Below are 13036 nucleotides of genomic sequence, written 5' to 3' on the forward strand. Positions count from 1 at the left end.
AAGTCTGAGCATCGGAAATGGGTACTTACTTTATGGACTTCTGGATGGGGGTCAGGCGGAAGGTGGGTGGAGGCGTTGAGGGGGGTGTGTGGAGGAGCGGGATGCGGAGCGCGTTTTGGCACTCTGGGTCGAGGTGGATGCGTACGAGGAGGAGGTTGGTGAGGACGCCACGGAGGGTGTTGTATTCTTTTTTATATCGCACGTTAGCGCGTCCGTGATGGGGGGCTTGGGATACGGGACGTACGGATGAGCGTGATGAGGTAGTGGTCTGGCGTGAGGGGGAAGAGAGAGGGGTGGAACGGGGGATAGGCCTCTTTGTCTGTGGTGAAGCTAATGTCTTTGCCGGAGGCGTCGAGGTAGGGTATTATGGGGGTGAAGAGCATGGGTTTGTGCCTATATGACGGAAGTGCAGTGTCAGTCGTATTAGGACGGCGGGGTTAGATATAAAGACACCATGTCTAAAATATAGCGGCTTCGTATCTGGAGGTCAACGTACGGTTCGGCGCATGTAGGCCAGGGAAGCGAGGGCTTGTTAAGGTTATAGTGGAGCAAAGAGAGGAAGGGAGGGGTAGCGTAGACGCCGCTACGCATAAGATCTTGGATTGAGTTTGTGAAAGATGTGGGGGTTGAATCCTTGGGTGGAGGGGGAAGAAAGGCTGCGGATGCTCGGATGAATGCGTCGGTGAGGGATTGGGGTTCATTGGATGGGTGTGGGTCTGGAGGATGGTGGGTAGCCTCTTGGGCTTTGCGTCGTCCTGTGGATGTGAGTTACGGCAAGGTACTGTGGGCAAGATTGTACCAACTCCATGCTCTTTGATGTAATCTATTCTGCAACTTCCTCCTCTCTTTTGCTGATGCCTTGCCCGTCCAATCTTCGTTCGCGTCTTGGGCCTGGTCATCATGAGCCTACCTCCAAAACTGACGATATCAAAGCGATTTGGGGGCCTAAAATACATGGCAGAGCTGCTTCTTTTCTCCTAGCGAGATGAAAGTATCGTTCCTCCGCGACATGCTGCGATCGCCTTCCAGTGGACAGGTCCGATGGACGAATACAAGCACGTAGAAGAATTGCTCCGAGAGATGAGGAAGCGGAACTATCTCCAGGAGTGCAGTGGCTTTTGTATGCAGGCTGCTTACTGAAATTAGGCTCCTTTAGGAGTAGCCGGAAGGATGTCTTGCATCGCGACGGCACGGTTCAGATGCAGGTTGCTTATGCGCTAGTCCCTCTTTTGGCTTAGATTACATCCGTAGCTCGGCCTGACCAATCGGAGATTCGCACGGGTGCAACAAAGCCTCGTCCAGGGCACAGCAAGATGCAAATCTGCAACACTGCAAGCTCCGATATCACCATGTATGTGCAGGCAAACGAATATTCGGCCGACCGGTTGGTCCGCTGAGTGACGCTTTGATACTGAGAGACTGGGTATATAGGACGGTTGGACCTGCAGGTGGAAGTGCATCACAATATACTCGTTACAACACCAGATCTGTCCAGCCTAGCTAGAAGTAAAGATGAAGAACATTCAAGCACGCGCTGATTTCGATCCGGTGAAGGAGGTTCCTTCTCTCGAAGGCAAAGTGCTTTTCATCACGGGCGGTACGTGGAATAGTTTGTTCAGTTGAGGGCAGCTACTAATCTAATGCCAGGCACCGCGGGCATAGGAGCTGAGACTGCTCGTACACTGGCGCCTCATGGGCCCTCGCACATATACATCACAGGCCGCAACCGAAAAGCCGCAGATACGCTTATTGGAGATATCCAGAAGAGCTATGCTTCGGTCGGCATGACGTTCATTGAAGTGGACTTCACTTCATTATCGTCCGTGAAAGATAATGTTCAGAAAGGTTTCAAGCATGAGAGGTTAGATGTCTTGATGTGCACTGCAGGTATCATGGCCAGCCCGCCGGTACTTAGCAAAGATGGCTATGGTAAGCTCTACACCTTATTCAATTGGCTCGCCTTCCACAGTGAAGTCTGGAATGCCATCAAGAAACACCTACTGATCATGAGACCCCAGAGATCCAATTCGCAACAAATCACCTCGCACACGCCATGCTCATCGACGTCCTTCTTCCCACGCTCCTCCGCACGGCCCGCACCCCCGCCTCTGATGTTCGCATCCTCAGCACCACATCTATGGGCTACGGCTTCCACCCGGGCAACGGCATCTCCTTCGCCGAGCTCGACTCGCGCAGCTCCATGCCGCGCTTCATGCTCGGCGGCTGGGTCCGCTACGGGCATTCCAAACTCGCCAACATCCTGTACCCAGCAGAGCTCGCCCGACGCTATCCAGAGATCACGTCGTTATCGATCCACCCGGGCGTCGTCGCGACGGACCTGATGTACAAGCAGGACTGGCAGACGCGATGGTTCATCCACATCACGTGCTGGCTGCAGGGACTAAAGTACTTGACGCCGCATCAGGGGTGCTGGAACCAGGTGTACTGTGCGGCGGTGGCGAAGAAGGAAGAGCTGGTTAATGGGGGGTTCTACTATCCTGTTGGACTGCATGCACCAGATAAGCTGGATAAGGCCGCGACGGATGCAAATTTGGCGGGGCGGCTGTGGGAGTGGACGCAGGGTGTGTTGCAGAAGTTTTGAATTAGAAGTTAGCGGCTTGAGTGTTGAGGGGGGTAATCGACATGGAGTACTTGGTGAAGTCGCGGGTAGCAATCAGGCAGTATTTACTTAGTGTATGATAAGCCATGATTGGCATGCTTGATAAGAGATGAAGTGGTGATTGGGTACCTACACACTGTTCTCTTACTTCAATTTCCACGCCAGACACTGTCAGCTTGGTCTCTCACCTGGCTCCGTGATCGCTACCTAGGTGTATGAATTCCAATCACCCATGAACACTCCATCGAAACATCAAGAACACACGGCCCAGTGGTAAGGCGCCCCAACCCTAAGGCATTTCCGTGCGGCGCATGCCCACGATTCATACAATTTCTTAAATCAAGTATCATTCTCGGGGCTACGTTGAGAATGAGAGCGAGATTTGAGAGAGCGTTGCAGATTGTGAGAGCCAGAGGATCGGGGGAGGCGTTGGTTCAAATCCAACTGCGTCTATCTCTATACAATTTCTGTTGAGAGTTGTGGAGTCATGTGTATTTTTTAGCCACAGGTAGGATAGTGAGGACGGACACAGCACTGAGCTTTCAAGATAAGAAGATTGAATAATCAACTGATGAATCAGTCATGCAGATTGTTGGGATTTTACGAGGTGTCTTTTCCATAAGAGGGGAGATATGCAGGCAGTTCAAACACTTCGCACGCTTCCTTACGTGCCTCGGACAGCACGCGCGCATGGTCGAGTACGGTCCCTTTCCCTTTGGGTGCGATGCATTCGATAGCCCTGCGCGAGTTTCTATCCTCGATTAGACTCCGTATATAAGGATGAAAGCCTTCGATTTCTATTTACCACGCGAATTTTTGTTATCGGACGGTTGCCCATCTTTTCTACAGATCTGCTGGATGCCACCGTGTGGTCAGTACCAATGATAAGGAATCTCATGCAAGGATGTTGCTCCGTACAATACGTGGAAACAGTGATGCGCTTCTGGGGAAGCCGAGGCCGTGGAGACAATCGGGACAGTGCTGGAACGTCGTAGGCTGACAAGCTGGTAAGCGACAGTCCCAAGAAAGACGGAACCTTCACCCTCAATGCCAGAAGCCTGCTATGTTCGATGGCGTGTCCACTCAAACGCCACTTCTGTATCACTGCGCCTAGACGCAGACCCACTCCGAAGTGCGCCGTCCCCGTCAATGCAGGTGATGCTGTGACTTCACGACCCATCGCAGCCTCGCCCGGGATGTGTACGCCGAAACCTGAGGTCACACAGGCATCCTCCGCATCGACACAGTTGGTGCCCACGGCACTTGCCCCGATTGAAGTAACGCTCGAATCATGCAAGTTTCACGCACAAGTCATCCTACGCTAGCGTCGCGTTCCCCGCGCGCGATCCCCCGCGTCCCTCGTTTTGCCCCGATTCTTTTCGGCGCCTCTGCGGCGCCCAGAACTCGGTGGCCGCTCCGCGCCTACATATAGAGAAGACACAAGCCATTGGCGCCGCGGTCGTGGCTTGCCAACCAGCTTATTGCCCCCTCCTCGCGCCTGCAACGAAGCGCGCCGCGCGACCAACCAAGACATGACTGAGCGGGGAAGCTCTCGAGCGGTGAAGCGTGCCGAGTGGAAGCATCGTCTCGAGGTGAGGTTTAGAAGCTTGACGGGTGTGGCGTCGGGCTGAACGAAGTCCTCATCCGATGGCTTGAGATTCCCGGCCGCGTTTGTCGGAAGTTCTCGCACAGCAGCATGGAGGTACAGAACAACGTTGAAGTCGAGCATCATCGCCTTATTCCAAAGTAAATGGATGGAATGAGGACCCGCCGTGTGAGTGGATCAATTGCGCGCGGTCTTGCACTTTCAACACCATCAGATACAACTGTATCACGAGGCCTTACCCCGGACTCCACAAAACTCCACCCAAAGCCCCATCTTGTGCGTATCTATAACGGTCAAAACAAATAACTCACCACTTGCACCACAAACCGTTTTGCTCCGAATCCAAGACGCGCCTAAGCTACCCGGGATGAGGCTCAGCCGGTCGGGGTCGTGAACGTACGGGTCTTAGGCCTTCTTGGATCGCTTCTTGGTATGTGACCAGCTCCTAGTCAGCCAATAATGCGACCAAGTTGTCATCCTTTCCCTACGCACTCAGGCTGAGCTTTGACGTTTTCGGGATGCCACCTTTTCTGGGATAAAGGAATGTAGGGCGAGAATGATATATAAACGATGGGTATCTGCGCCCGGGGCATACGCTCCACAGCTGCCTCCGCGTGGTTGCTCAACTCTATATTCATTCGCAAATCTTTCGAGAAGAAGCGTTCAAAATGGCCACCACTACTACGGCTGAGAAAAATGAAGTCCTCATGCTGGAACAGCAGCAGACGAACGAACCCGACTATGTGAAGCCTGTGCCTATCGTCGATAAGCAAGATCAGTTTGGTGCCCACGAGAAGACCGACCCTCGTGAGATTGCATTGGTAAAAAAGTTGGACAGATGGATCATGCCTATGCTGTGGTCCATGTACTGGTTGAACTATCTGGACAGGTATGTACAACACCAAACCATCTCTAGCGTGACTGGGCCATGTAAGCTGACACAACTATCTTTACAGAAACGCGATTGCCCTCGCTAGGATCAACGATCTCGAGGAGGACCTCAACCTCACCAGTGCCCAGTACCAGACTTGCGTGTCTATCCTCTTTGTCGGCTATCTACTCGGTCAGATCCCGTCGAACATGTTCTTGACGAGAACCCGCCCCAGTATGTTTACCACCTATCATCTCATGGTGTTTGGCGTGAAGTCGACCCAATACATAGCTCGCAGCCATGAACTGACAAAAACCCAGGTCGATACATGGGAACCGCTATGATGCTTTGGGCCATCGTCAGCGGTCTGACAGCTGTGTCTAAGAACTTCACTGGCTTGCTCCTTACCCGTTTTTTCCTAGGCCTGACAGAAGCACCTTACTATCCCGGTGCAGTCTACCTACTGTCTATCTTCTATACGCGCAAGGAAGTTGCCACGCGCATTGCTATCCTATACACGGGCAACATCCTCGCAACCGCTTTCGCAGGCCTCATTGCTGCGGGCATCTTCCACGGCATGGATGATGTCGCCGGCCTTTCCGGCTGGAGATGGCTGTTCATCCTCCAGGGAGCCGTTACCTTTGTCATCGCCATCGTGGGCTTCTTCCTTCTGCCCGACTTCCCGCACGACACAAAGTGGCTGACACCGGAGGAGCGCCTGCTGGCCACCAACCGCATGGAGCTCGACACTGTTGGCAACGAGGGTGAGACCTCTACCCGCAAAGGTTTCATGCAGGCTGCGAAGGATCCGATGGTGTGGATTTTTGCGTTCATGGCACACATGCAGTACGTACTTATTGCACTTCAAATTTATACGCACAGCACATTACTGACTTTTCTCAGCCTGGCCGCCAACGGCTTCAAGAACTTCTTCCCCACCGTGGTAGAGACCCTAGGTTTCGAGGAGACCATAACCCTCGTCCTCACATGCCCGCCCTATCTCATCGCCGGCGCCGTTACAATCGCTGTCTCGTGGAGTAGTGGTAAGTTCAACGAGCGCACATGGCACATTACGATCTCGAAGGCCGTAGCCACGATTGGTTTCGTGTCTGCGTGTGCAACTATGGATGTGGCTGGCCGCTATGTTTCCATGGTAATCTTTACCATCGGCACGTACGGCGTCAATTCGCTCATTCTTGGGTGGTGCGGAAGTACCTGTGGTCAAACGAAGGAGAAGAAGGCAGTCGCAATCGGCATTGTGACAACGATCATGAACGCGTCGTTCATCTGGTAGGTGCTTCCTGGTCGCTTTCTATCAAGCGAATGTTTCGGCTAACGTACGAGCTAGGACGCCGTACTTGTGGCCCAAGACTGACGAGCCGCGATATGCTATTGCGCTTGGCTCGTCTGCTGGTTTCTCCGTCGCTACTGCTGTACTTGCGTGGGTAGCAAAGATTATTATGAAGAGGAGGAACAAAGCGCTGAGGGAGATGAACGACGAGAGTGGGAACTTTTACGTCTACTAGACGTGATAAGCGATGCTTGAGCTGGAAAGGATGATGCACGAAGTGTAAAATGATGTGATTCGACACCAGTTTGTGGCGTGTTGCTAGCGTTGACTTGTAGACAAATATGATTAGCGACGGGATCCGCAAGACGCAATGCACGATGTGTTTGGTCTCAATATCAAAGTCAGCTAGCGACGCCAATACAGCTGCACTCATTTTATCAACTGTCATTCTATACTACCCGTTGTCGTAAGTTAGCAGTCGTCATTATCCGGAAGTACACAGTGTCCTGATCAGCACTGCTCACTGGCTTGGTCAAGGCTCGTCCTATTTTCCTGCACATGCAGGTCATGACTGGCCTCCTTCGCTGCTTTCCGTCCTTCCGCGACCTTTTTCAAGTTGTAGTGCTCAAACCCAAATGTAGCCAGGAGCCCGACACAGGCAGCACTCAGCGCATATATGAAGACATGTTGCACAGCATTCGCATAAGCCTCGCGTAGCAGAAGTAGCGCTTTCGGTGTGGGCGCGATAAGTGGAAGATTTGATGCACCCGCCGAAATCACTACGGCTGGTGGGATCTCCGGCGTTTTCATCTTGATCTCTGCAGTAAGTCGGTTGACGAACAGTGTCTGCGAAATGCTTAAGCTCAAGGCGCTGGAATTTTGTTAGTCGGTGATTGCTACTAGGGTCAAAACTTACGCCCCGAGCTGAAAAGCAAACTGCAAAATGGCTGTGGCTTTTCAGTGTTGGTTCTTGTCGCGGTTCTGAAGCTTAGTCTTACCATTTGCGACAGGCATGTTATGCTCCCTGGAAAAAGTCAGATATGAACGTCTGAGAGTGTGAGATTAGATGTTACGTACGTCATGATTGCTTGAATTGCTGTGTATGGGTGATTTATCGACATTCCAGTACCGAAGCCACATACGACTAAGAAACCCGCCCACTTGGCGGTACTCGTCCCGACGTCGAGGGTCATTACAAGACCAGACCCAACAATGCTGATTGCGGTGCCGAAAATCATGTAGGGTACCTGTGAAATACAGTCAGGAACCAATAGTGCCATGACCTCAATACCATCGTACATAGTACCCAAACACTGTCGCTAGGGCACCTGTGGCGACAGTAAGCCCGATCTGTGGCAGAGCGAAGGCCAGAAAGTTAACGCCGCTCGCTAGAGGCGACATTCCCTGGATAGATTGAAAATATATCGGAACGTAGTAAGTGTACTGAGCACGTTAAGATACTTCTTCCCTAGGGGAGTTCGGCGCACTCACAGCGGTCATTGGCATACCCATGAAGAAGAGGAACAAGACACCTGAGAGCAGTGATCTCTGCTTAATTATGGACAAAGGAAGCGTGCCGTCGTTCCCTAGCTTCCACTGCACTATGAAGAATGCCACGAAGAGTAAACCTGAAGCCACACAAAGACCTATGACCTTTGCGGACTTCCAAGGCAAGGTTTGACCGCCCCATTGTAGTGCAAGAAGAAGACAGCATATTGCAGCGATAACCAAAATCGCTCCGCATGGATCTAGGCTCGTCAAAAGTTGCTTAGGATTGGACGCAGCTTGTGGGCTTCTCCGTGTGCTGTCTTTCTTGATATTCAAGAAAACGAAGATGAGGAAAAGAACGACAAACCCAATTGGAACGTTACTATCACCAGGTCAACGGTCTGATTGAGCGGCGGGTTGGACTCAGCTGACTACTTACATCCAAAAACACCACCGCCAGCTAATGCTGCCGGTGAAAGTCCCCCCTAGAACGGGTCCTATCCCCGCGCAGATACCAAATACACTTATCACAATGCCCATGTATAGGGGCCGCCGCTCTAGCGAAACCGAGTTTGTGATAATGATCAAGGCGCCTTGGAGGAGCCCGGCCGCACCCATGCCTGCAATAGCTCGGCCTGCAATGAACACGGCAGATGATGGTGCGGCTGCACAAAGTATGGAACCCACTGCCTTGGTAAGCTGGATGCCGTAGTACTGTAAGGTGATCCACACCTTCGAATATTATGATACACAACATATATAGACTCTTGATATCGAGTGACATGTATAGCTTTCCGAAGCTAGGTTGTAGCGCAGTCACTGTAAGAAGATAGCCACTCCCATACCAAGCCAGATCTTCCAAGGTCTGGAAAGATGAAGTTATGGCTGGAATGGCGGTTCCTATGATGGTAGTGTCTAATGCGATCAAGAGCGTTCCAAAGAACAGCGAAATGATCACGATTGGAGAGCTCCATCGCTCGCGCAAAGAATTCCCGTAAGTTCTTGTGATTTTGAGGGGCAGATGTTGAGGATCTTGCTGCTGAAAGGCTGTCGCTTCTTTGCCTGGGAAGCTGTGATCTGTTAGGTATTTGGCGTTCTATGGAGAGGGACGAAGTATCACCTTTCCGTAACTTCATCTCGAGTAGTCATTCTGAAAACGATCCGAATGAAGTTGAATTGACTGTAGTTGAAGAGCTAGAGGTTTCTTCCCCTGAGCGGAGGATTGGCAGAGACACGAAGATAACGAACACAGACGAAGATAGTACCAGAAAGTCCTCAAGGGAGGGTATCTCACGAGTTGGAGCAGGTCCTCTTGGTGCGTACAGTTTTTTCCAGCCGAATCTTCTTGGCTGGGTGCGGCGTAGCCTGACTTGCATGTAATTTAGAATGGTTTCTAGCGTACGAGGTAGTACGCCCGCAGAATCGCACAGACTCTTTTCGTAGTACACGACAAATCTCCGTCAACAGGATCAAGGCTTGTGAGCTTTGTTGATGGGACGAATAGGCAGCAGGCGTCTGATAGTGATGCAGCTTATCTGCATATATCCTTGCCACACCCAGAGTATCCTTGGGGTCCCATGCCGGTAAAATCGCCATACCGCGTGGGTGGCTCAAAGCGGATGGTCGTACATTGATATTCACCAATAATCGTTTCGATGGAGTGTATGATAGCAGCAATCGGAACCCGAAGTCTCGTCTATTTTGAGATCCACATGAGCATCTACGCCGATCTCTGCGGACTCTAATGAAATTTCTTGCTAGGTGCGAAGCTGGGGCTTAAGGATCACATTAGCGCGTATTACGTATCCCGAGACATCGATACATAGCAAGTCATTCAAACCATGCCCACAGATATAGTTTTGTCATTGTAGACGCTTGGCGCAGTCAATCGAACTGACACCCGTTGAATTCTCAGAGCATTATTCAAACGAGGAGAGCTCGAAAGCGAGCTTGAAATCGCCAAGAATCGGTCACTGTCTTTACACTGCCTTAGAAGGTCTCACCCTTACGATCAAATCCTCTCCCTTCGAGGGCACTTGTATGCCACCCGATGGGAGTGTATCGTCCATTTTTGGGAAATGAGACCTGTTCCCTGGACCTTCGCCTTCCAACAAAGTGATCTCGAATCTCATGAGCATGACTGCTGTGAACATCTGCACTTCTCTCCTCGCAATGTATCGTCCGGGACAATAGTGCGCCGCACCACCAAAAGGTCGATAACTCTTGTGGGTGACTAGTGTCTTCTTCATTATGAAGCGCTTTGGATTGAAGGCAGTAGCATCAGCCCCGAAGACAGCAGGGTCGAAGTGCATGGCTCGGTATGGCATGAGCAGCTTTCTACCTTGTCGTAACTTTTTGCCTCCGATGATGGTGTCGGTTTGCACTGTGCGCGTGCCGATCGGCCAGTTGGTCAGACGAAGAACCTCCTCACAGATTGACGCGAGTAGAGGGCATGAATCGAACAGAAAGCTCAGATCGGGCGTAGAGTGATTTCCATCCCGGAACGCAGGTTCAATTTCGACCTTCAGCTCCTCCATAAGCTGCGGATGAAAGAGCAGGTATGATATGATCCAGAAGACCAATTTGTATGCATTGGCGTTCATGCTAATGAAATCATGAGCCATGAAAGTAGCCAAGAATGGAGCGGGGGACTTACACTCGGTAGAACGAGAACAACACATAAACTTTCTGATCCTCCTCGAGGCCAAGTTTATCCATATCCTTGCAAAGTATATCGATCAACCATGAATCATTAGGCCTTTCATCCCTGGAAAGTTTCAAATACCGTCTCAGTCCACTCTCAATGTTGATCTTGGAAGAGCGAAGCGCTTTGGTAGCGAAATCAGGTAGGTCCATTGGAAGCTTCCAAGCTTCGTCTTCGTATATCTGGAACTGGGCTAAGAGATCAGGGCACTCCTTGTACAGCGCGTCGTCGAAGAAGGCTCGCGTCTGCGCGTCAACAATGACCACCTCGCTCCAATTATAGAGTGAGACCACTCTCTCATTGCCGCCATCCTCGAGTACCATGCGACCGTGGAGTCGTCCCCAAACCAACGAATGGTCAATAAAGCCCAATAGTCGCGTTTGAACATGGTCGAGTTTCTCACCTGGATGCATCTGCGTTTTGAAGTTCTCGATCATTGTTTCCATCCAATTTTTCGTTTGGCCGGGGAGCGTGTCAAACATCTTCGACGCGGTCTCGGCAGTGATGCCGTACTTTGACAGCATTTCCTTGATAAACGGGTCGAAATCAAGGGTTTTAGGTGCTCTGTACACAGCCAAGACATCCTCAGCGGAGGGTATGACGTATAGTGACTCGCCCATTATCGTGACGGCCCAAGGGTCATTACCGAAGCGTTTTCTGAGAGTGTTGTTGGCATATAGGCTCAGATCAAGGAGGCTGATCCCTTACCTCCCGTCTAAGAACATGTTATGAGCGCCCGTGACCATGGACAATGTGTGACCGAAAACTACGCAAATGTCAGTGGCGAGGCCTGAGAGCAGCTGACGGATCTTACACGGAATCAAATATGGCAATTCCTTTGGCTCATCGCGATACAGCAGAGGAGAAATGAAGAATTTCCACGTGTACCAACCGAGCCAGCCTGCTGCAACAGCACCAAAGATTTGAGCACTGTGGTTCGTGCTGTCACCTACAAGCATGCCCATTATGGCCATTGGTTTGGCGCCCCCGATCGACTGTGCAGACTTGAGTTTAGGGAGAGGGGCTGCAGTAATAGTCGCGATTCCCAGCGAGGAGGGAGAAAGTTGGGGGAACAGTCTGCCATGCTATGATGCAGGTAAATTGCGGCACAGCCGGTGGCACAGGCTGACCGGTAAGACACATAATCCACCAAATTAAAACGCAGGCAGCCTTGCAGGAAACCCTGCAAGCTATGCTGACATCATGCAATTCATTTTCCCCGCCGCACCACGACACCGAAGGAGTGGTAGTTGCACGGCAGGATCAATACAATTGATCCCTGCAACGCACCGCAACGGCGCGGGAGGACCCGTCTCATTTACGCCCGATTTGATTGAAAAATACATGCACGACGTTCGGTTATGGAAATGATGAGGCGCAATCCTCGCAAAGGATTGCACTGAATACAATGTACTCGTCGCAGCATAGCCTGCTTGAGCACTTATCGAGACACACCAAGCCACGGCGCCACTTGGCATTTTGCATACACTAGCGCAACGGTAGCCTAGTCGCCCCCATTTCGTATGCTTCTCCATCGCCGCCCGCTGCGTACCCTACCACGGCCTAATGTACCCAGTTCGCTATCCACTATCAGCGATGGTGTTGTCTTGGCGTTCAGAGCTGTGTAAAGCTTACCCGGAATGCCTGGGGACAGCCGTGTGTTTGCCGCCGCTCTGAAAGCTGATGCGCACGCAGATGCCCAGCTCACGACGCGAATCAACACAAAAATGCAACCAATGCCCACAATGATAGCTGTAATTTCGGCCCGGTTGCAGTGTGATAAGAGTGTGTGCGCTCGCAGTGTGGTAAATGAGGAAGAAGGTTCCATTGTAGTCCTTTGCTGGAAAGTTCTGCACGCGAGAAACAAGGTAGAAGAAAGATGTCGAAAGCTCTGTTCGGCCCTGGAGAATATTCAAAGTATACTCGAATCCTACCGATTCTGAGCGCGGATTACTTGCTTTCAGTAAAGTCCTTATAAGCTGCAGATTTTGGCCCCGAGGATGAGTCTGGTGATCAGTTGACAGCGACGCGCCTGGGCATGGTCTAACCCTTTACGACTGCAAGGAAGCGGCAGTCACTGATAATTCACCGGAATTTCGAAACAAGAGCGCTGAGACATGCGTCGGGAATCAACTCACCTATCAATGGAAGGGTCCGTAATGGTGCATACACCCCCAGGAGAATCGAACCAGCAGAGTTGTCTATTATGTGATGCAGGCAAGATCAGCATAGCCGTGCCACGGAAAAGGCCAGGCAGCTTCGCCTCTTGGGGGCTGCACTTGATGTGATCGTTGCCATTGCACATATGTTGGTTTGACTCGAGAGTGATCTAGGGGTCCGAAAGGACTTGATATCTTGAGGTCATAGTCCATCAACATTTGGAAAAGTCTTGATACTCAACTCCACCGTTTAGTACTTTACAAAAACAAATCGTCCCGTACCCAACCCAATCGAAT

The 13036-nt window shown here is 51.4% G+C and overlaps 5 protein-coding genes across 5 annotated transcripts in view; 2 read left to right on the forward strand and 3 right to left on the reverse strand.

Annotated features, from left to right (window-relative positions):
* The window catches only part of CC84DRAFT_425113 (uncharacterized protein), a 1674-nt gene extending 560 nt beyond the window's left edge, over positions 1-1114 (reverse strand). Inside the window, exons 1-5 of the mRNA XM_018186177.1 lie at positions 955-1114; positions 804-891; positions 497-755; positions 245-393; positions 30-186 (exon numbers count right to left, since the gene is read on the reverse strand). Of these exons, the coding sequence (XP_018029132.1) occupies positions 30-186; positions 245-393; positions 497-755; positions 804-891; positions 955-1011 (710 nt within the window). The 5' untranslated portion in view covers positions 1012-1114. The remainder of the gene's footprint in view (positions 1-29; positions 187-244; positions 394-496; positions 756-803; positions 892-954) is intronic.
* A 398-nt stretch (positions 1115-1512) lies between these two features.
* CC84DRAFT_1181924 (oxidoreductase) lies at positions 1513-2602 on the forward strand (the record flags this gene model as incomplete). Its single annotated transcript, XM_018180580.1, has 3 exons — positions 1513-1597; positions 1648-1929; positions 1992-2602. 3 exons carry the CDS (start codon positions 1513-1515, stop codon positions 2600-2602), a joined length of 978 nt encoding a protein of 325 aa, XP_018029133.1.
* Positions 2603-4894: 2292 nt separating this feature from the next.
* CC84DRAFT_1181925 (MFS transporter) lies at positions 4895-6623 on the forward strand (the record flags this gene model as incomplete). Its single annotated transcript, XM_018180581.1, has 5 exons — positions 4895-5115; positions 5183-5331; positions 5418-5943; positions 6001-6387; positions 6446-6623. The coding sequence occupies 5 exons, from the start codon at positions 4895-4897 to the stop codon at positions 6621-6623; spliced, it is 1461 nt and encodes a 486-aa protein (XP_018029134.1).
* A 275-nt stretch (positions 6624-6898) lies between these two features.
* On the reverse strand, positions 6899-9486 carry CC84DRAFT_1200393 (MFS general substrate transporter; the record flags this gene model as incomplete). The annotated part of the gene is made up of 7 exons (XM_018181660.1): positions 8997-9486; positions 8609-8877; positions 8316-8562; positions 7880-8258; positions 7688-7831; positions 7466-7635; positions 6899-7259 (listed from the first exon to the last, which is right to left on the reverse strand). The coding sequence occupies exons 1-7, from the start codon at positions 9023-9025 to the stop codon at positions 6899-6901; spliced, it is 1599 nt and encodes a 532-aa protein (XP_018029135.1). The 5' UTR covers positions 9026-9486.
* A 369-nt stretch (positions 9487-9855) lies between these two features.
* Positions 9856-11539, reverse strand: CC84DRAFT_1158367 (cytochrome P450; the record flags this gene model as incomplete). Its single annotated transcript, XM_018177046.1, has 3 exons — positions 9856-10480; positions 10533-11283; positions 11386-11539. The coding sequence occupies 3 exons, from the start codon at positions 11537-11539 to the stop codon at positions 9856-9858; spliced, it is 1530 nt and encodes a 509-aa protein (XP_018029136.1).
* Between the last annotated feature and the right edge of the window lie 1497 nt (positions 11540-13036).

This window comes from Paraphaeosphaeria sporulosa (assembly GCF_001642045.1).
Source record: "Paraphaeosphaeria sporulosa strain AP3s5-JAC2a unplaced genomic scaffold CC84scaffold_17, whole genome shotgun sequence".
NCBI classification, from domain to species: domain Eukaryota; kingdom Fungi; phylum Ascomycota; class Dothideomycetes; order Pleosporales; family Didymosphaeriaceae; genus Paraphaeosphaeria; species Paraphaeosphaeria sporulosa.